Source organism: Trachypithecus francoisi, unplaced genomic scaffold, assembly GCF_009764315.1.
Source record: "Trachypithecus francoisi isolate TF-2019V2 unplaced genomic scaffold, Tfra_2.0 Lachesis_group0, whole genome shotgun sequence".
Taxonomy (NCBI): domain Eukaryota; kingdom Metazoa; phylum Chordata; class Mammalia; order Primates; family Cercopithecidae; genus Trachypithecus; species Trachypithecus francoisi.
Genome location: NW_022681453.1, coordinates 161,499,489 through 161,522,001, shown reverse-complemented (window position 1 = coordinate 161,522,001; position 22,513 = coordinate 161,499,489). Strand labels below are relative to the sequence as shown.

Below are 22,513 nucleotides of genomic sequence, written 5' to 3'. Positions count from 1 at the left end.
ATATGTTCCTTTATTTTCCCACATGATTATAATTTGAGCCATATGTCCAGTACTGGTGAAAGTTCTATTTTTCTGGGTTTATGGAAGAGTTGAATATTTTATAAGTATCAATATAAAATTATCACAAAAATAGATATTTCATACATAAGAGCAAAGATCTTAAATATTCATAGATAGCAATTTTAGTAATGACATCAAAAGATTGTGAAACTAAATTTACTCTGCTGCTAATGCTGCAGCAGGCTACTAGAGAACACCATCTGATATTCTAACAAAGGAGAGGATAATATTTTTCTGAACATTTGAAAATGCCAAAATTTAATAACAGGCTCAAAATAAACATACTCATATTTTTGGCCAATGGCAAATTTGACTGAAACACAGAACCACATCCTATATTTCTTCAGCTCATCCATAATAACTCCAGGATGACTGACTACAAAGGAGAGAATGTTGATTGGCATTTACCTGTCATACAGAAGCAAGAGGTAATGTTCCCTTGAAGAAGAGGCTCAAGCCACTGTTTCTTCTGTTCCTCACTTCCATACAGGTGCAGAACCTCCATGTTCCCTGTGTCTATACATAAGAAGGAGTATTTGTTTTGCATTTGAAAATTTATCAATATGAAATCCACAACTTTATATAGAGAGTACAGAAATGTACCTTTTTAAAGCAAATGTTTGCTAATAAAAATGTTTTGAAACATATAGTAAGTATAATTTACATTGACAGCATGTCATAAATATTTACAAGTACATGGCATTTGGTACATATTTATTCAACTTTTTCTGAATCACATACTCTTCATCAGTTCATCCCAATGAAGAACGGCACTAATGACGTCTAACTCAATTAGAACTGAAGGAAATAATTTACTGGCCTAAACCTTGCCTGCTGCATTGCAAATATGCCCTGCTAGAAGTGATTGCAATGCTCCCGGAGAACAATTAACATTGCATGTCCTACTGAGACTCCAGCCCTTAATTCTATCTGCTGTTCTTCAAACACACCATATGCTTTCTAATTTCCACATATTTGCTTGGGTCAGGCTTTTTCTCAAGTGAAATTCTCCCTGCCCTTCACAAGTAAACTCCTGCTTATAAGCCACCTCCTCTGCAAAGAATCTCTGATTACCCAGTCAGTAATACCTCCTTCCTCTGAACTCATATAACAATTATTTCCATTTAACTCTAACATTGCTCTTACTTTTTTTTTTTTTTTTTTTTTTGAGACGGAGTCTCGCTCTGTCGCCTGGGCTGGAGTGCAGTGGCCGGATCTCAGCTCACTGCAAGCTCCGCCTCCCGGGTTTATGCCATTCTCCTGCCTCAGCCTCCCGAGTAGCTGGGACTACAGGCACCCGCCACCTCGCCCAGCTAGTTTTTTGTTTTTTTTTTTTAGTAGAGACGGGGTTTCACCGGGTTAACCAGGATGGTCTCGATCTCCTGACCTCGTGATCCGCCCGCCTCGGCCTCCCAAAGTACTGGGATTACAGGCTTGAGCCACCGCGCCCAGCCCATTGCTCTTACTTTTATGTACCCCATACTACCTAAAAAATAGTGATAATTCTCAAGGATGATAAAGACAGAATCCCTGCCCTGGAAAGAAAATGGCAGTAGAGAACTTCAAAGACTCTCTCTGACCCTTGGAGGGTATTGTTTATAGTACGTGATGCACTGTAGTATTGCCCTTGGCTAACAAATTCTTCATGTCTGCTATGGAGTAAAATTTTCTAGATGGCTTCCTCTGATTTTCCATTCCTGTCAAATTTCTTAAAATACTGTCTAAAATCTTTTCCTTGAGTGTTGATTATTCAGAAGATTTTGAGAAAACAATTTTCATATCAACATTTACAATGACTTTAAGGATAGTTACTGAAATGCTTATGAAAATTGAATTGTGTAAGTTAAATCTCTCAAGATGTCTGCACTCTGTTCAGGGACTCCTAATAGAGCCAACATTATATCAACATTAACAAAATTCCTTCTAGATTAACACAGCTGAACATTCTTTTTGACTGAGGGAGAAAATAAGTCCTGAGTTATAATTCATGAAGCTCATTGTTTGTTTTCTTTGGCTGTTTTAAACTCACTGTTATGTGTTATAGTACAAATAAGGTAAATATTGAATTCAGAATTTCCAAAAATTATCAGTTTCTTCTGAAAAGCTCACAAAGTTATCATTTACGGATTGGGAAACAACAACAACAACAACAACAACAACAACAAAACGTAGATAAACTACACCAGAAAGAAAAATTATTCCCCATTAAAAGATATCAGACCAGCTCTCTAGATTCCTCCTTTATGGGCAGGGCATCTCTAAAAGAAAGGCAGTAGCCCCAGTCAGGGGCTTATAGATGAAACTCCTATCTCCTGGGGACAGAGGACCTGGGGGGAAGAATGGGTGGCTGCGGGCACAGTTTCAGCAGACTTCAACGTTCCTGCCTGCCGGCACTGAAGAGAGCAGCGGATCTCCCAGCACAGCGCTTGAGCTCTGCTAAGGGACAGACTGCCTCCTCAAGTGGGTCCCTGACCCCCGTGCCTCCTGATGGGGAGACACCTCCCAACAGGGGTAGACATACACTTCATACAGGAGAGCTCCGGCTGGTATGTGATGGGTGCCCCTCAGGGACGAAGCTTCCAGAGGAAGGAACAGAAAGCAATCTTTGCTGTTCTGCAGCCTCCACTGGTGATATCCAGGCAAATGGGGTTGGGAGTGAATCTCCAGCAAACTCCAGCAGACCTGCAGCAGAGTGGCCTGACTCAGAAGGAAAACTAACAAACAGAAAGGAATAGCATGAACAACAAAAAGGATGCCTACACAAAAACTCCATCTGAAGGTCACCAACATCAAAGATCAAAGGTAGATAAATCCACGAAGATGAGGAAAAACCAGTGCAAAAAGGCTGAAAATTCCAAGAACCAGAAGGCCTCTTCTCCTCCAAAGGATCACAACCCCTCGCCAGCAAGGGAACAAAACCGGACGGAGAATGAGTTTGACGAATTGACAGAAGTAGGCTTCAGAATGTGGGTAATAACAAACTCCTCTGAGCTAAAGGAGCATATTCTAACCCAATGCAAGGAACCTAAGAACCTTGACAAAAGGTTAGAGGAATTGCTAACTAGAATAACCAGTTTAGAGAAGACCATAAATGACCTGATGGAGCTGAAAAACAGTGCGAGAACTTCATGAAGTATAAACAAGTATCAATAGCTGAATCAATCAAGCGAAAGAAAGGATATTAGAGACTGAAGATCAACTTAATGAAATAAAGCATGACAAGATTAGAGAAAAAAGAATGAAAAGGAATGAACAAAGCCTCCAAGAAATATGGGATGATGTGAAAAGACCAAACCTAGGTTTGACTGGTGTACCTAAAAGTGATGGGGAAAATGGAACCAAGTTGGAAAACACTCTTCAGGATATTATCCAGGAGAACTTCCCCAACCTAGCAAGACAGGCCAACATTCAAATTCAGGAAATACAGAGAACACCACAAAGATACTCCTCAAGAAGAGCAACCCCAAGACACCAAGGTCAGATTCACCAAAGTTGACATGAAAGAAAAAATGTGAGGGGCAGCCACAGAGAAAGGTCAGGTTACCCACAAAAGGAAGCCCATCAGACTAACAGTAGATCTCTCTGCAGAAACCCTACAAGCCAGAAGAGAGTAGGGGCCAATATTCAACATTCTTAAAGGAAAGAAATTTTCAACTCAGAATTTCATATCCAGCCAAACTAAGCTTCATAAGAGAAGGAAAAATAAAATCCTTTACAGGCAAGCAAATGCTGGGAGAGATTTTGACACCACCAGGCCTGTCTTACAACAGCTCCTGAAGGAAGCACTAAATATGCAAAGCAAAAACGGGTACTAGCCACTTCAAAAACATACCAAATTGCAAAGACCATCGACACTATAAAGAAACTGCATCAACTAACAAGCAAAATAACCAGCTAGCATCATAATGACAGGATCAAATTCACATATAACAATATTAACCTTAAATGTAAATGGGTTAAATGCCCCAATTAAAAGACACAAACTGGCAAATTGGATAAAGAGTCAAGACCCATTGGTGTGCTGTATTCAGGAGCCCCATCTCACAGGCACAGACACATATAGGCTCAAAATAAAGGGATGGAGGAAGATTTACCAAGAAAATGGAAAGCAAAACAAAAACAAACAAAAAAAGCAGGGGTTGCAATCCTAGTTTCTAATAAAACAGACTTTAAATCAGTAAAGATAAAAAAAAAAAAGACAAAGAAGGGCATTACATAATGATAAAGGGATCAATGCAACAAGAAGAGCTGACTATCCTAAATATATATGAACCCAAAACAGGAGCACCCAGATTCATAAAGCAAGTTCTTAGAGACTACAAAGAGACTTAGACTGCCACACAATAATACTGGGAGACTTTAACACTCCACTGTCAATATTAGACAGATCAACGAGACAGAAAATTAACAAGGATATTCAGGACTTGAACTCAGCTCTGGACCAAGCAAACCTAATAGTCATCTACAGAACTCTCCACCCCAAATTGAGAGAATATACATCCTTCTCAGCACTACATTGCACTTATTCTAAAATTGACCACATAATTGGAAGCAAAACATTCCTCAGAAAATGCAAAAGAATTGAAATCATAAAAAAAGTCTCTCAGACCACAGTGCAATCAAATTAGAACTCAGGATTAAGAAACTCACTTAAAACTGCACATCTATGTGGTAACTGAACAACCTGCTCCTGAATGACTACTGGGTAAATAATGAAATTAAGGCAGAAATAAATAAGTTATTTGAAACCGATAAGAACAAAGACACAATGTACCAGAATCTCTGGGACACAGCTAAAGCAGTATTTAGAAGGAAATTTTTAGTACTAAATGCCCACAGGAGAAAGTGGGAAAGATTTAAAATTGACATGCTAATATCACAATTAAAATAACTAGAGAAGCAAGTCATACAATTTCAAAAGCTAGCAGAAGACAAGAAATAACTAAGATCAGAGCAGAACTGAAGAAGATAGAGACAAGAAAAACCCTTCAAAAAACAAATGAATCCAGGAGCTGGTTTTTTTAAAAAAGATTAACTAAATAGACCACTAGCCAGACTAATAAAGAAGAGAAGAATCAAACAGACCCAATAAAAAATAATAAAGAGGATATCACCACTGATCCCACAGAAACACAAACTACCATCAGAGAACACTATAAATACCTCTATGCAAATAAACTAGAAAATCTAGAAGAAATAAACTCCTGGACACATATACCTTCCCAAGATTAAATCAAAAAGAAGTCAAATCCCTGAATAGACCAATAACAAGGTCTGAAATTGAGGCAATAATTAATAGCCTACCAACCAAAAAAAGCCCAGGACCAGACGGATTCACAGTTGAATTCTACCAGAGGTACAAAGAAGAGGTGGTACCATTACTTCTGAAACAATTCCAAACAATACAAAAAGAGGGACTCCTCCCTAACTCATTTTATGAGGCCAGTATCATCCTGATACCAAAACCTGGCAGAGACACAACAAAAAAAGAAAATTTCAGGCCAATATCCCTGATGAACATCGACGTGAAAATCCTCGATAAAATACTGGCAAACCAAATCCAGCAGCACATCTAAAAGCTTATACACCACAATCAAGTTGGCTTCATCCCTGGGATCCAAGGCTGGTTCAACATATGCAAATCAATCAATGTAATCCATCACATAAACAGAACCAATGACAAAAACCACATGATTGTCTCAACAGAAGCAGAAAAGGCCTTTGATAAAATTCAACACCCCTTCATGCAAAAAACTCTCAATAAACTTGGTATTGATAGAACGTATCTCAAAATAATAAGAGCTATTTATGACAAACCCACAGCCAATATCATATTGAATGGGCAAAAGCTGGAAGCATTCCCTTTGAAAACCGGCACAAGACAAGGATGCCCTCTCTCACCATTCCTATTCAACATAGCATTGGAAGTTCTGGCCAGGGCAATCAGGCAAGAGAGAGAAATAAAGGGTATTTGAATAGGAAGAGAGGAAGTCAAATTGTCCCTGTTTGCAGATGACATGATTGTATATCTAGAAAACTCCATCATCGGCCAGGTGCAGTGGCTCACGCCTGTAATCCCAGCACTTTGGGAGGCCAAGGGGGATGGATCACCTGAGGTCAGCAGCTTGAGACCAGCCTGGTCAACATGGCGAAACCATATCTCTACTGAAAGTACAAAAATTAGCTGGGCATGGTGGGAGGCACCTGTGATCCCAGCTACTCAGGAGGCTGAGGCAGGAGAATTACTTGAACCTGGGAGGTGGAGGTTGCAGTGAGCCAAGATTGCGCCACTGCACTCCAGCTTGGGCGAGAAGAGCGAGACTCGTCTCAAAAAAAAAAAAAAAAAAGGAAGAAGGAAAAAGAAAACCCCATCATCTCAGCCCAAAATCTCCTTAAGCTGATAAGCAACTTCATCGAAGTCTCAGGATAAAAAATCAATGTGCAAAAATCACAAGCATTCCCATATCCAATAATAGACAGAGAGCCAAATCTTGAGTGAACTCCCATTCACAATTGTTACAAAGAGAATAAAATACCTAAGAATCCAACTTATAAGGGATGTGAAGGACCTCTTCAAGGAGAACTGTAAACCACTGCTCAAGGAAATACGAGAGGACACAACCAAATGGAAAAACATTCCATGCTCATGGATAGGAAGAATCAACATCATGAAAATGGCCACACTGCCCAAAGTAATTTATAGATTGAATGCTATCCCCATCAAGCTACCATTGACTTTCTTCACAGAATTAGAAGAAAAACTGCTTTAAATTTCATATGGAACCAAAAAAGAGCCCATATAGTCAAGACAATCCTAAGCAGAAAGAACAAAGCTGGAGGTTACCTGACTTCAAACTATACTACAAGGCTACAGTAACAAAAACAGCATGGTCCTGGTACCAAAATAGATATATATATAGACCAATGGAACAGAACAGAGGCCTCAGAAATAACACCACACGTCTACAACCATCTGATCTTTGACAAACCTGAAAAAAACAAGCAATGTGGGAAGGATTTCATATTTAATAAATGGTGTTGGGAAAACTGGCTAGCCACATGCAGAAAGCAGAAACTGGATCCCTTCCTTACACCTTATACAAAAAATAAGATGGATTAAAAACTTACATGTAAGACCTGAAACGACAAAAACCCTAGAAGAAAACCTAGGCAATACCATTCAGGACATAGGCATGGGCAAAGACTTCATGAGTAAAATATCAAAAGCAATGGCAACAAAAGCCAGAATAGACAAATGGGATATAATTAAATGAAAGAGCTTCCGCACAGCAAAAGAAACTATCACCAGAGTGAAAAGGCCACCTGTAGAATGGGAGAAAATTTTTGCAATCCATCCATCTGACAAAGAGCTAATATCCAGAATCTACAAAGAACTTAGACAAATTTACAAGAAAAAAACAAAAAACCCCATCAAAAAGGGGGCAAAGGATATGAACAGACACTTCTCGAAAGAAGACATTTATGTGGCCAACAAACATAAGAAAAAAAGCTAATCATCACTGGTCATTAGAGAAATGCAAATCAAAACCACAATGAGATACCATCTCACGCCAGTTAGAATGGAGATCATCAAAAAGTTAGGAAACAATAGATGCTGGAGAGGATGTGGAGAAATAGGAAAGCTTTTACACTGTTGGTGGGAGTGTAAATTAGTTCAACCATTGTGGAAGACAGTGTGGCGATTCCTCAAAGATCTAGAACAATTTGACCCAGCGATCCCATTACTGGATATATACCCAAAGGATTATAAATCATTCTACCATAAACACACATGCACATGTATGTTTATTGCAGCACTATTTACAATAGCAAAGACTTGGAACCAACCCAAATGCCCATCAATGATAAACTGGATAAAGCAAATGTGACACATACACACCATGGAATACTATGCAGCTATAAAAAAGGGATGAGTTCCTGTCCTTTGCAGGGACATGGATGAAGCTGGAAACCATCATTTTCAGCAAACTAATACAGGAACAGAAAACCACACACTGCATGTTCTCACTCATAAGTGGGAGTTGAACAATGAGAACACATGGACACAGGGAGGGGAACATCACATGTCGCAAGGTAAGGGGCTAGGGGAGAGATAGCATTAAGAGAAACACCTAATGTAGATGACAGCAAACCCCCATGGCACATGTATACCTATGTAACAAACCTGCATGTTCTGCACATGTATCCCAGAACTTAAAGTATATAAAACAAATATCAGCCCAAAGGCCCCCAAACTTTCCAGTAATAGCTTTAGAATTAAAGTTGCTATTTTCAACATTCCAATATACAATATTGTATGACTTATTGAAGGGGGGAAAAAGCGCAAACTGGAAGACTATATATGTTTCCCATATGTTTTATAATTATTTGAGAAATGATCTGGGTGACTTAAGTAGAAATTCATCTTTTATACTTAAGAAACCTCTCGAAGTATTTACTGAACATCAATTATACTGCCTTCTTCATCTGCTTTGGAAATGACCCAAAACACAATGCTTAAGGCCTTCATGGTATCTCCACCACAAAGAGAAAATGCCTAGTTTTCTATTTATAGTTTTACACAACTTGTTTGCTTAGGAGAGCTGCTCATCACTTCTTAGTCAAATCAAATCTCTGTCCAATTTTAAAATTTCAGCAATTTAGTTATCTCCTTTAGGCAGTACAACTGATGGACTCATGAAATTTTAATGCTAGAGAAAAATCCATGACCATCTAGTGAAAAGTGAGTTCACAGGTCAGTGGCAGAACTCCATCTGCAAAAGAAGTCTTTGGTAGCATTATTTTTCATATTATGATCCATTAGTGCACTATGAAATCAACTTAATGAATATAGCTAGCATTCTCTAAAAAACGAAATAGAACAAAATATGATGCATTAGATTAGACTCGGTGGAAAATATCCAAATGCACTTGCATGTAGTAAGAGAAACTCTTGTTTTGTGAAACTTCTGTTTCAATAATATACATCTATTCATTCATCCATCCATTCATCCATCCATCCATCCATCCATCCATTCTGAACATATACATACACCTATATATTCTACAAATTGGATCGCAATATAAAATATAAAATACATTTCTTACTATGAGTAGCAATCAAAAATTAGCATTCAGTTCCCTTTCCACAAAATCATGCTACCTATGTAGAATGATGTAATAGCCTTACACAGTTGAGACGAAATCTTTAGAAGCTCTGTGAATAGACTTTACTTTTACAGTAGCTTATTATCGGAATACAATCTAGTACAGCAGTAATTTGATAAATCAGTGTTTGGAAAAGAGAAAATCATTTCAGGGACAAGTTCTACCATTATCAGAACTCTACAAACTATTTTAATGATGCCAAAGAAATGAGACAAAGTCCAGTGTGGAAAATCCAGACTGCATTTTGTCTCAGAAGTCCAGTATTGCCTTATATACCTTTTTCTGGCGGCCTACATTAACTTGTTTTTGGTAGAGCTTTAGCACCAGGGCCATGTATAAACACAAAAGGAAATACTGAGGCATATCTTGTACAGGGATGGGCCTGCCATTGGATATTGTGCCATAATCATCCTACTACAAATCAAGAGCTAGTCCTTGACTGGTAGCATTAGGATAATCAGAGTAATTTGAAAAAAAATATATTCCCAGGGTCTACCCTAGATATACTGAATGAGAATCTCTAGGGATGGAGGCTGGGAATCTAGATTTTTCAAAAGTTCCTTAGGTGGTTCTTCTGCAAATCCAGGTTTTAAGATACCTCCTACAGACTACATTCCAGGTTTACTCCTTTCATTTTACTTTTTAAAAATTGGCCTCCTTCCTTCATCTTTTCAATTTGATGTTCACCTCAAAATCCTTGGAGGCATCCTTGACTCTTCCATTAATACCCCATATCCAATCAGGATATCCTCATGGCTCTGCCTTTAAAATATATTTAGAATCCTGCTACTTATCACCCACTGCACTACTACCACCCCAGTCTAAACCACCATTATCTCTCACCGGGATTATTGCCACAGACTCTCTGCTTCTCTCTAACCCTCCTTTGGTCAATTCTCAACATAGCAGTCAAGGTGATCCTTTCAAAACTGAAGTTACAACTTATCACTAATCTGCTCAAAATTCCCATTGGCTCATCCTTTCAATGAAGGTATAAGCCCTTCTTATTTGCCCTATAAAGCTCAAAATATGAGGCCCTTACCTCTCTGATCTCTTCTCCTATTATTTTCCTGGCCACACTGGCCTCTCTGGTTATTACTGGAATACATCAATCACACTCTTGCCTTTTCTGTTTCCTCTGCTATAAAAACTCTTTCCCCATGGAACAGCATGGCTCACTCAAGCAATCACCTTCTACAAGTTATTATCAAATGTCATTTTCTCAATGAGGCCTATCCTGACCATTCTATTTAAAAATGTAACCCATATTCCCTGTACTTCAAATTTCAGAGCTCCCCTATTCTGCTGGTGTTTTCCCAAAGCACTTTTCATCTTCAAACTTATTACATAAGTTTGAAGTTTACTTATTATAATTATTATTTATTTTTGTCTCTTTGTATGTCAACTAGATCCTTGAAGGAAGGCATCTTTGTGTATTTTATTCACTGATATATCATTGCAAGAACACAGAACACTGCCTGGGACATAGTAGGTAATCAGTAAATAATTGGTAAATGAATGGTTTATTCATTTGGTGAATGAACAGTGAAGCTAACCAAAAGATCTGAAACTCTCTATCCATTCCAACTAGTAACAGAAATATCCAATTCCCAATCAGGAAACTGAGATCCTTACATGACCAATCCCTTTGGTGGCTAATTTTTTTCACCAATACTCTTAATTGTAATTATATTTAACAAAGGAATAGTCCAATGAAAATTTCAAATCCATTTCTTACATTTAAATCAAAGTAACTGAAAAATAAAATTATAGCCAAATTCGTAAGTCAATAACTTTGTATAAAAACACATTCTTAGAAATTTTAAACACTGATCAAAATATTAGAAAAAAATCTGTTTTCAATTAATGTAGTAACCTGGTGCTTGGCAGTTAAAGACATCTGGAGCAAAAAAGCATTTTCCTGTTTCTTCAGCAATCAAGGCATAGTCCACGTTGCTGAGACCGCTGACAGCCGGCAAAAACAAGTTCCAGAGACCCTCGGCTTTGGCCATTTCCTGTCAAGGTGATGAACATGCCAGAGTGACCATAATTTACCAGGACTCACAGTAGTTTATTTCTTTTTTAAATATTGGTATTTATGACCTTTGAAATTTAAAAACACTTATGGAGTTATTTATTTTACTGTATTCTCCAGTGAGCAAAACCAAGTTCTTACTAATTCATTATAAATCAACAGTTTAACCACTAATAAAATGTCTTTTCCCTCAAGCTTCCTTGGATTTGGCTGAAAAATTAAGTTGGCCACTTGAGAACTTCTTATCAAATCAGAACTATTACAATCTCCCACATTTGAGTATAATATGCCAAATATACTACTTTGTGCATTTTATTTTCTTACATGAATTGATGTTAAGATTTGAAAAACATGAAATTTAGATTAATTCTATGTGGGACAAATGACCTGCCTTGACTTCAGTCTCAATTCAGTGATGGCTAATAATAAATAGTTTTAATCATATTTTTCCCTTTGAACAGCTTTAAGAGGTTGTCTTCATTACTACCATATATAGAACACTACCTAGCCTAATTTGTATGTTATAGACTCTGTTAACTTGCTTTTTTAAAGGTTATATTGATATAATTTTCCTCTACATATATAACAGTAGCAACAACAAAACTAAGGTCTAGGGTCTCAAAAAACACTTGCATATGAATTTTCCAGCATTAAAGATTTTCTTACCTTGAGTTTATCAATCACTGAAGGTCTTCCCCACTTGTCCACTGAATTTTCATTTTGAACATAGAACTCAATCACCTCCTTAAAGTAATAAAAGAAAAAAAATTCATTAGCTAAAGTTAATACAAAGTAAACAACATCATAAACTGCTAATATCTAAAATAAACATTTTTAGGCGAAGATGCTTTTTCAGCTATTATTAAACCAGACACAGAAGCATAAAACATTCTAAAGGTTTACTGATCACAAAATCATGCTGCCACAATATTAGATAGTAGGCTACTAAAATCTTATACCAAGATTTGAGTGTTTCATTTCTAACAATATGGCAAACTAGATAGTCATAGAAACCCCTCAACTAAAAACGTTGTGTAAAATATTAAAAATAGTTTAAAAATACATTTATTAATACATAGCCATGCTGGAAGGAAAAGAAGAAAATTCCTTGGAGGCCAGAAACAAAAAAGCCTGCTCAAGTGTGAGCACACATTGCAGCCAAGTTTGCCCAGGGCATATAGGCTGATCTATGTTAGCCTAGGTAGGCCGTAGGTTTTAATGGGCCACATAGACAGGAGTCAGACATAGTCAAATGCCCCAAACATGGCAAGAGGGAGGATCAAAGATCAGCTCTTCCCTCCACCAAAGCTAGGCTGCTTGATGGGTAAAACCTAAGTGGAAGAAAATTTATAAAGCAAAAATAAACAGAAAACCCACCCCTCAGAGGTAGACCACAGGAATACAGGCCTTTATATAGGTCTTAGTTCTAGCTGGAATCGACAAAATAAACACTTCTAACTGAAGCCTGTCTTCACCCAAGTTTGGGACTGAATTCACAGACTTACGGGGCTCTAAAACTGCAAGCCAACATTTAAGTTTGCAATGCTTCTAGTGACAGTGCCTGCTAACACATGGCAGATGCAAAAACAAATCCTATCTGTAGGAAAGAGCTTTAAACAAAGCCTTAAATAACTTTCATAGATAAAATTCCAGAACATGAGTTCAAAATAAAAAAAGTACTTATCACTCAAGGAAACAAGCCACCATTAGTAAGAGTTAGCAAAAACAATCATTCACCCAGACAGAATTGCACTTCCCAAAGACTATAAATAGAGTAATGATCAGTCACAGGAAATAAACTATTTGTGTTTAACATATTTCAAGAATAAAGGAAGAAATCAAAAGTATAACAAAGGACTATCAAAAGTGACCAGGCACATTTGAAAAAGAATTGAATAAAACCTAAAGAAAGGAAAACCATAGAAATGAAACTTAAAAACTCTATGGCAGTGATTCCCAAATTTTGGTGGCTCTAAGAATCTCCTGGGGAACTTGGTAAAAATATGGGGGCCTAAGCTGTGTCCTACTTCAATGAACCTGCACTTCTGTGTCCTTTACTAGCTTAAGCAATTCTTACACACTCCAAAATTTGATAACAGTTACTCTGTGGATGTTGAAAAGTAGATTAGATAACAGCTGAAAAAACAAATCATGAATTGGAAGAAAGATCTGAAGAAATTTCTCAGAACGATGCACAGAAACTCAAAAGAAGGCAAATATGAGTGGTAAAGGAATATAACGAATTCAAAGAGAAGTTCTAACATAAGTCTAACTGGAGTCCCAGACACAAAGAATGAAGAGATGCAATATTTGGAAAAATTACTCTTAAAAGTTTTTGGAACTGATATGACAGCAATCCTCAAATTCGGAAAGCCAATGAGGCCAGAGCATTAAAGAGAAAGAAAAGTTCTTAGAAAGAGAAAGAGGAAGTTGCCTCCTTAGCGCAGTAGGCCGTGTATCAGTCTCATAATCTGAAAAAGAGAAAGAAGGGGGGAAAAAAGAAAGATTACTGATAATAAAACAACAGTTAAGATTGACAGCTGACTTCTCAAAGCAACAAATGAAGCCAGAAATCACTGGGATAATAGCTTCAATTGCTGAGAGAAAATAACTGTCACTGTAAAATTCTATACACAATAAAACTATCTTTATAGAACTAGGGCAAAATAAAGGTATTAACAATAAGTAAAGTCATTGACACCTCTCCCTAGCAAGAAAAAAGGAAAACAAAACAAAAAAAAAAAAAAAAAGAAAAGAAAAATAAATGAAAGGTTTACTAGCACATTCACACTAAAGGAACTTGACCTAGAAGAAACATCTGAGTTGCAAGAAGGAATAGTAAATAAAATGATAAATAGGTAGGTAAACTTAAAATTTTAAACTATAATCCCAGCATTTGGGGAGGCCAAGGTGAGCCACAAATTCAAGGCTGGCCAGAATCAGAATTCTGGCCAGAGGTCAGAAATTCAAGGCTGGCCAACATAATCAAACCCATCTCTACCAAAATATACAAAAATAAGTTGAGTGTGGTGGCACATGGCTATAGTCCCACCTACTTAGGAGGCTGAGGCGGTAGAATCACTTGAACACTTGAACCCAGGAAGCAGAGGTTGCAGTGAGCTGAGGAGATCACCCCACCTCACTCCAGCCTGGGTGACAGAATGAGACTCTGTCTCAAAAAAAAAAAGAAAAAGCCAGATAAAACAATAACAATCTCTAATTTATACAACTAAAATAATCAATATAGAGCAAAAACATTGGACTATAACCGCATTTTCCAATATTTTGCTATTATAGTATCTCTGTATATTTCTACACTTAGGCTAGTGGTATTAATTATAAACATTGTCAAAACTCTTAATCCATATTATCCAATTATTTTCCAAATCTTTCTTATCAATTTACACTCATATAACAATGTACTAAAATGTTGCTTTCATTGAAGCATGGCTAGTCTACAATATTGCTGTATTTAGTGAAAACCTCAAGAAGGCAAAGGTCTGCTCTTTCAAAGGTACCAGGATGAATAGCCCTTGTCATTTCTGTCAGGAAGTCAGTTAAATTGGAAGATTTCCTGTTTGGGGTTGTTTATTATTTCCATCCCTTATACTGCCTTGGAAATATTCAGTGCTACTGTGTTTGATAAGAAATATGTAATATATTTCTCATTTTCTAATCTCTGATCACCTTTTCTCATCTCTGATCACAGTTTGAAGAAATTAAATTATGCCAGTGTTTATATAATTATTTTAAAATTTGTATTATTTAATACTTTGAGTTCTAAATTTTATCCATTTAGATATTTGCAAAGTTTATTTGTGGCATGGTAGGATTCAAAATTAAATAAAATTCCTCACTACAAAGAACCCCTCTTCGGTTCTTAAAGTCAGAAAAGTAATTTATAGTTAATAGCCAAAAGCAGAAACTAGGCTTGGTGCCTGGTCAATCTTCCCAAAATATCACCTGTAGCATTCTGCGTCCTCATTCACTGACAGAGATACTAATTTTAAGTATGTTGGTTGGTTCAGCATCTTAAATCTGAGCCTACAAATAATTTTGCAAAATGTTTTTCATTTTAAACTGAAGTCTACTAGAAAGAAGCAACAGTTCATCCTTAGTACATTAGACTCAGTAGGAAAGTATGATTAATGTTACCATTAATGTTAAAAGTGTGTTCTCAGTGTGTTATGTTGCTAGTTCCTGTTTTACATGCTATTTTTAGGATGTCTTATCCACTTTAAATTGGCTTAAACTGGCTTTTAATGTTTTCCAGTTGGAAGAATTGGCTTTTAATATTTTCATAGATATGGGTTATGTTCTCACTTTACAATATTCAAGGGGTTTCAAAAGGTCATTAGAAAAGTTTAAATGAAGCTTATGTTTTCTCATTATAGAAAATTTGAAAGTACCTAAAAATATAAAGAAAAAGTAATCAAGAATCTCAGTAAAGACAAGTGCTGTTAAAGTATTGTATTATATGATACAACCTATTTTCTAGAAATGACTATTTTGGTTTCCGTAAACTTAGTTATAATAATTTTGGATAGAATCTTATATAGATTTTTCCCTCTTTCATTTTGAAAAAGCTATTTACTTTTCTCCAGATATAATCTCCAAATAACATCCTCTAATATGTTACACAGAGATTTGTATTGTTCACAATCATTCTACAGAATAAAACATTTTTACAGATGTTGGTACAGTACAATTTTTTTAAAAGAAGAAAAAGCTCACATTATCAGATATGGATATGTCTCAGATTTAAAGGATCTTCAAAGATTGTGGCTTTTCTGGTCACACAAAACATTGGCAATCTTCCCTTTAAAGTCACAGGCTGCTTTTTTATTTATCTTAAAGCACTTCCTTTTATTGCAAATTTTTTGTACATATTTCAATAGCTGCATGATACAAAGTTCAGCAGAGTATCACAACCTAACCTGTGATACCTCTTCTGTGCTGCAGTTTCTCTTATATGCTTATTCACATTTACCAATGAAAGAACAAGCCTGCCTGGTTTCCTCTGCCAATTCTGGCCTCTCCTCTGAATGATGGGCTGGTTCCAAGTACTAGCATGCTATCAAATAGGCTTCATTTTAGAGAAAGTAGGTACTGACCCATTTGCATTTTTTGGAGGGCTGTTGCAGCCTTCTGTCTGGGGGCAAACACTACTGCTATAACAGGTTGTAAGAGACCAACCCAAGCAGTCGTCCATGTGTAGGTAATTTTTAAATCAAACATCTTGATTTCTTTTCCTTTCTCATTTTTGCTGTCTATATAAGCCAATCACACGGGGCTCCATTGTGGGAAAATGGTTGCCACTTGTGCTACAGCCTTCTTTCAAAATTCTTTTGAGATATGGCTTCCGTTGTTTCATTATTCTAGGGGTTAATCCATTCTGCTTTCCAAATCTAATTTCCATTCTCTTTTCAAAACCTTAATTCCTCTGATATGTCCCTCTTCTGTTTTCAAGCTTATTCCAATTTATTCCATTTTATAAACAAACTTTATTATTTATTAAATTGGATTTTATTTGAGGGAGGGGAAGACAATGTTGAATTCCCACTGCTATCTTAACCTAAAAGTGTTGCATTCCCTTTTTAATACTCAAAAGCTCACAGTTTTAAAACTCAGAACTGAACAAATACTAACTAGATCAGAAAATATTCAACATGATACTTTAGTCACTAAACACATGTGAGAGGTGACTATTTTAGAAAGAATTTCCTCACTTTAAGTAGTATTTTTAAAATAAATTATACCCTATTCTGAGACAAAGTTAATCTCAAGCCAGATATTTACTAAAAATATAATATTTATATAATTCAAGCAATAGCACAAACTGTCCTACAAACACATATTAGCTCTGAACATTTCTGTTGAAAGGATTTTGGTCTCTTTCGGTTCCCTATTTGATTTTGCCAGGCTAGTTGCAGATCTCTCAGAATCACAGATGATTAAAATGAGAATGTATTGTATATTTAGTCATATCTACTCACATTGTAGAGGAAAATACTGAGGCCACTAAAGACCACCTAACATAAGGCCACCTAACTTGTGACAGGAATAGACTAAAGCCATTTGCATTTCTACACCAGTGTTCTACCCACATACACACACTCTGCCCCACCTCCCTTACATATTTTTGTAAAAGCTTTTTTATCTTTTCTTCACAACATTTATCATCTCTTATTTAGTGTCTTCCTTTCCTGCTAAAGTCTAAGCTTCACATGAGCATACGCCCTGTATGTCTTATTATTTATTTACATTCGGTAGCTCTCCAGGTGCCTAAGCCATCATCAAGTACCCAATAATTATTTGGTAACTGAATGAATGGATGTTCCATGTTGCCTCTCTACTCTCAGTGAACTTATTGAAACTTAATGCCTTAAAATAGTAGCTTATAGGGAAGAGGGGTGGTAGTATCTGTGAACAGCTTGAAATGATACGTAAAATTTTCTAGGTGTGTCCATCTTGTATAGTCAACACTTCCCATTAAATTCTCAAAGGGGTCCACATTTACAAAAAAAAAAAAAAAAAAAAGATAATGCCTTAGGACAAGGCCCCCAAAGTAGCGTTTACTCTAATATATTTAGGCTCCCAATTTTAAAACTACTAATTCTCTTTGACTTAATTATAAAGCCACAGACTTATCTGTGCATTCCCTGGGTTCCATCGTGGCTCAATGCTAACGTGAGAAGAAGAATCTAGGTAAGGACTGACTGAAGAAAATGACACCATGCTTCTCCTATAAGCAGAAATAATAGAAGTATTCATCGATAGTCTTTCAGCACAAATACATTGTTTACATAATACTCACCTTTTCAGCTGGAAGAATGTGTTGTTTCATGAAATGCTTCACCTTAGTAAGAACTTCCTGACCCTTCCGAGTCTGTACAAACAACTGTCCAGTAGTATCAATCTGTGGCAGTACAGTACTGAAAGTTCTTTGCCAAAAGAAAAAAGGAAAAAGGTGACAAAGATGTCCAAAGATCATCATTACATATTTCTAATATAATGTGAAGTTTCCTCAGCTACCCAAAAAATATCCCCCAGAAGGAGGAGCTATATTTTATATTTTAAAAAAGTCTTTCATATTGTGGACTGAATGTAGAATCTCTTATATTTTAAATATTTAACTTTAATGCTTAAAGCACTATTTGGGGAAAACATATAGGCCTGGCATCACCTCAAGCAATGTTAGTGATAGATGCAGGAAGCACAGGGTCTTGTCTGGACGTGCCCACAACAGACTGGAGGCACGCCTGCACACTGGGGGAATGGGGTGGAGCCACCGGAAATTCGAGCCTTATGTAGGGGGAGGATCCTGGCCTCTTCAGCTAGCGTGTGGTAGCCTGGCATTCAATCTGTGAGGCGGGAGCCTGTTGGCAGGACCATCTCTTTCTTTGCTGAGAGCTTTCTTTCCGCTTAATAAATCGGCCCTCCTCACCCTTTAATGTGTCTGTGTGCCTACTTTTTCCTGTGAGACGAGAACCTGGATTTTAGCTGAACTAAGGAGCAAAAAATCCCGCTTCATTAGTTTTGAATCTTTATTGAAGTCACCTGTCAGAATCTCCAAAAGAAAAAGCAAAGAAGTTGAACACAAATAATCATTATTCTTAGTATTAATATATGCCTCACAAATATAGCTGCTGAATATTAGATCTGTAGAATAGAAAACCAAACACTGCATGCTCTCTCTCACTCATAAGTGGGAGTTGAACAAACCACCATGGCACATACATACCTATGTAACAAACCTGCAGGCTCTGCACATTTATCCCGGAACTTAAAAATAAATTAAAATAAAACAAAGAAGACCTGTAAAGGTCATTATGAAGCACAACAGAATCAATTGTTATGGTGTAGAGAGAACAAATACCCATCTATAAGATAAATTGGAAAAAGCAATTGCCCTAACATTATGCCATGGGTACTTGTGGCTTAAGCAGAATTTCTGGGACAGCATCACACATGCATTTGGTAAGCAATGGAAATGTAACTGGCAAAGTGTGTTCGATGCTTGAAAAAGTGCTCCCACTGATGAAGACACGATGATGGGTTTCAAATATGCTTATGAAATGTCTGAATAGTGGAACAGAACAATATTTCTAAATTAATAAATCATCTTATATAATGCATTTTTAAAATTAGGTATATGTAAGTGACTTAAATATTAGAAAGAAACACTTGAGAGTTTTATCTATATCCTTAAAAGTTTACACATTCAAGTGGCACAAAAATACTTTTAAACTTAAATATGGAGATTTTCTTTATATTTTAGGTCAATTTGTTTTTAGACATAGAAGAGATTTACCAAAAAAAAAACTATCGTGGTTGGCAGCAGTAATCCTGGTGTATGCAATAAAATAATCCCTACTCCCCTAAAGTTTATAACCTTCACATACCCATAAAGGCTCTAATTTCAGTTTGCCAAGGAATCTGTTTTCCTTACCGTTTGGAGAGTTGTAGTCCAGTTTCTGCCAGAGGTTGCACAACATTGGCAAATAAAAAGCTATCCTCAGATGAATTATTTCCCAGAAGATATCTGCTATATATCCCCTACAAATAAACGTAGAACAATTAAAATTCATTGGAAACTGTCCTTCAACTATCCAATCAATCTTTCCAGTTTCTCAGTTATGTGGGACATTATACTCACACGGTATGAAGATATAAAACAGACTATCAATGATATCAATGTACATGCAGGAGTAATTATACCCTTCTAAAGAGTCATACTCATATCATCCAGTTAACGCACTCTCATCCTAACATAACTCTAATTTATAATCAAATCAAACTTGAAAATGATCTCAGCAGTTACCAAAGATACCAAGTCTGCAAGTTATTTCACCTCTAAAGATCACTACCCTCCTTCAAAAATAAGATTAAAAAAACTATAAAACCAAAGGGAAGACAATGAGATGATCTCTAAGAACATTTTTCTCATTTTTGGGCCCCTAATTTAGGTTAAACTGTCTCTTTTGAACAGTGTTAGTTGAATGCTAATCAGTGTTTCTTTGATAATTCTCCATTTCTGTACTATCAACATAATAAACTCTTTCCTCTCCCCTAAAAACAAACATTACTGTGTCTTCTTTATATGATTCTTTATACAATAAAACATTGTAATAGTTCTATCATATTCAATTTTATATTTCCAATTAGATTGGAATGTTTATGATCATCTGGAAAGCTACTACATGTACTATATATATAGTTTACGTTGTACATTTTTTTTTGAGACGGAGTCTCACTCTGTCACCCAGGCTGGAGCGCAGTGGCGTGATTTCGGCTCACTGCAACCTCCACCTCCCAGGTTCAAGCGAATCCCCTGCCTCAGCCTCCTGAGTAGCTGGGACTACAGGCACATGCCACCACACCTGGCTAATGTTTTATTTTTAGTAGCTATGGAGTTTCACCATGTTGGCCAGGCTGGTCTAGAACTCCTGACCTCAGGTGATCCACCCGTCCCGGACTCCCAAAGTGATGGGATTACAGGCATAAGCCACCGCACCGGCCTATGTTGTACATTTTAATGTCAACCATAATCCATGTCAAACTTTTATTTGAAATGAAAAGCCATTTCAAATTTAAAGCCTATCTGGTATCTTATTTGTGGAAACTGTCAAATACAGAGACATATCCATTTTGAGAAACCCATTCTTTCAACATGATTAACTCAGGGTACAAGATGAGATGTAACGCAACTATTTCAGTTGTTCATGGATAGTATGAACTCTGAGGACAGAAAGTCAATTATGATAATTTTAATTAATCATTCTTTTCCCATTCTTTTTTGCTTTTAAACTTATTCACCTGTTTTTCTTCTAAACCCTAGCCCCTTGCTATTGATGAAGCATCTCAATTTCTTAAACCTCCAAGATTCAAAGTGCCTGAAAACTGGATTAGTACAAAGAAGGCATCTGTTTAGATTACAATATAATTAGAAAAAAAACTAAATTTATGCTCTATTATCTTTCAAAATTAATCACACAAATATGACTATGAAAATGGAAAAATCTTACTCATCTACTTACTCAAAAACATTTTAAGAGGCTACTACACACTAGATACTGTGCTGGCCTCTGAGAAGTACAAAGATAATTCTTCCCTCATCATCAACCCTAACTAATAAATGGTTTCATAGCCTGAGGCAGAGATCATCAAAAGATCTTAGCTTTTTCTCACACTGGATATTCAGGAAATGACTAACCCTTACATGCTTTTCTCTTTTTATCATTATGTCATTCTTTCTTCCTCCCTCCATCTTGTAAGTTTATTATACAAAAAACTGATAATACATTTTGCTACTCAAATTTTTTCCTTGCCAAATTCCTATTCTGTAAATTCTGGATTTGTATTTTACCCACGTCTGATACCTGTCATTATGATAAGCAAAATGATCTAAGGATAAAGAATATAAAACCCAGAAGACTGGAAAACATTGTCAACAGTACATTGGTAAATAATGGCAAAACGCACGTTTAAAACAATTAATTACCTGTGCTATTCCAGCCATCTTAAAAAATGAAAGGGCAAGAAAGAAATTCCAGTTAGGAAGAATAGAATTAATTCCCCTGCAGCGGCAATATATTGAAATCAGTTCTTCCATTGATGGTATCCCTATAAAAACGGCATGTAATATAAACTTTAATTAAAATGTCATGGTGAATATTTCACAATGTTATGAGACAGATATGTAAAACAGAATTGTAAAACCATTAGCCCATACAACAAAACATGTTCTAAACCTTGACTTCCAAAAGGATTACATTTGGTCATAAATTACTAAAAGTGGCATGCTAAGTTCAGAAAATTTAACAAAGAAAATGAAATAGGCCAGTCATGATGGCTCATGCCTCTAATCCCAGTACTTTGCAGGGGCCAAGGTGGGAGGATCACTTGAGAGCAAGAGCTTAAAACTAGCCTGTGTAATACAGTGAGACACCGTCTCTACAAAAAATTTAAAAATTAGCTGGGCATGGTAGCATGTGCCTGTAGTCCTAGCTACTAAGAAGGCTGAAGTGGGAGAATCACTTGAGCCCAGGAGTTCAAGGTTTCAGTGAGCTATGATTGTGGCACTGTACTCCAGTCCGGGTGACAGAGCAAGACCGTGCATCTAATAATAATAATAATAATAAAATAGAAACATGTTTAAGAAACAAAAACTACTATCTAAAATTACAGGATTTTATATTTTAATTATGAAATAAAGACAATTTTATATTAATAGCAATTTAGACAACA

General features: G+C 36.5%; 1 protein-coding gene across 2 annotated transcripts in view; it reads right to left on the bottom strand.

Moving 5' to 3' along the window:
• ACAD11 (acyl-CoA dehydrogenase family member 11) overlaps positions 1–22,513 on the bottom strand; it is a 93,379-nt gene that overhangs the window by 45,260 nt on the left and 25,606 nt on the right. For both annotated transcript variants that reach the window (XM_033212664.1, XM_033212665.1), the window contains exons 7-12: positions 21,768–21,889; positions 19,716–19,822; positions 18,081–18,207; positions 11,930–12,007; positions 11,105–11,243; positions 469–576 (exon numbers count right to left, since the gene is read on the bottom strand). In XM_033212664.1, coding sequence (XP_033068555.1) covers positions 469–576; positions 11,105–11,243; positions 11,930–12,007; positions 18,081–18,207; positions 19,716–19,822; positions 21,768–21,889 — 681 coding nt within the window. The remainder of the gene's footprint in view (positions 1–468; positions 577–11,104; positions 11,244–11,929; positions 12,008–18,080; positions 18,208–19,715; positions 19,823–21,767; positions 21,890–22,513) is intronic.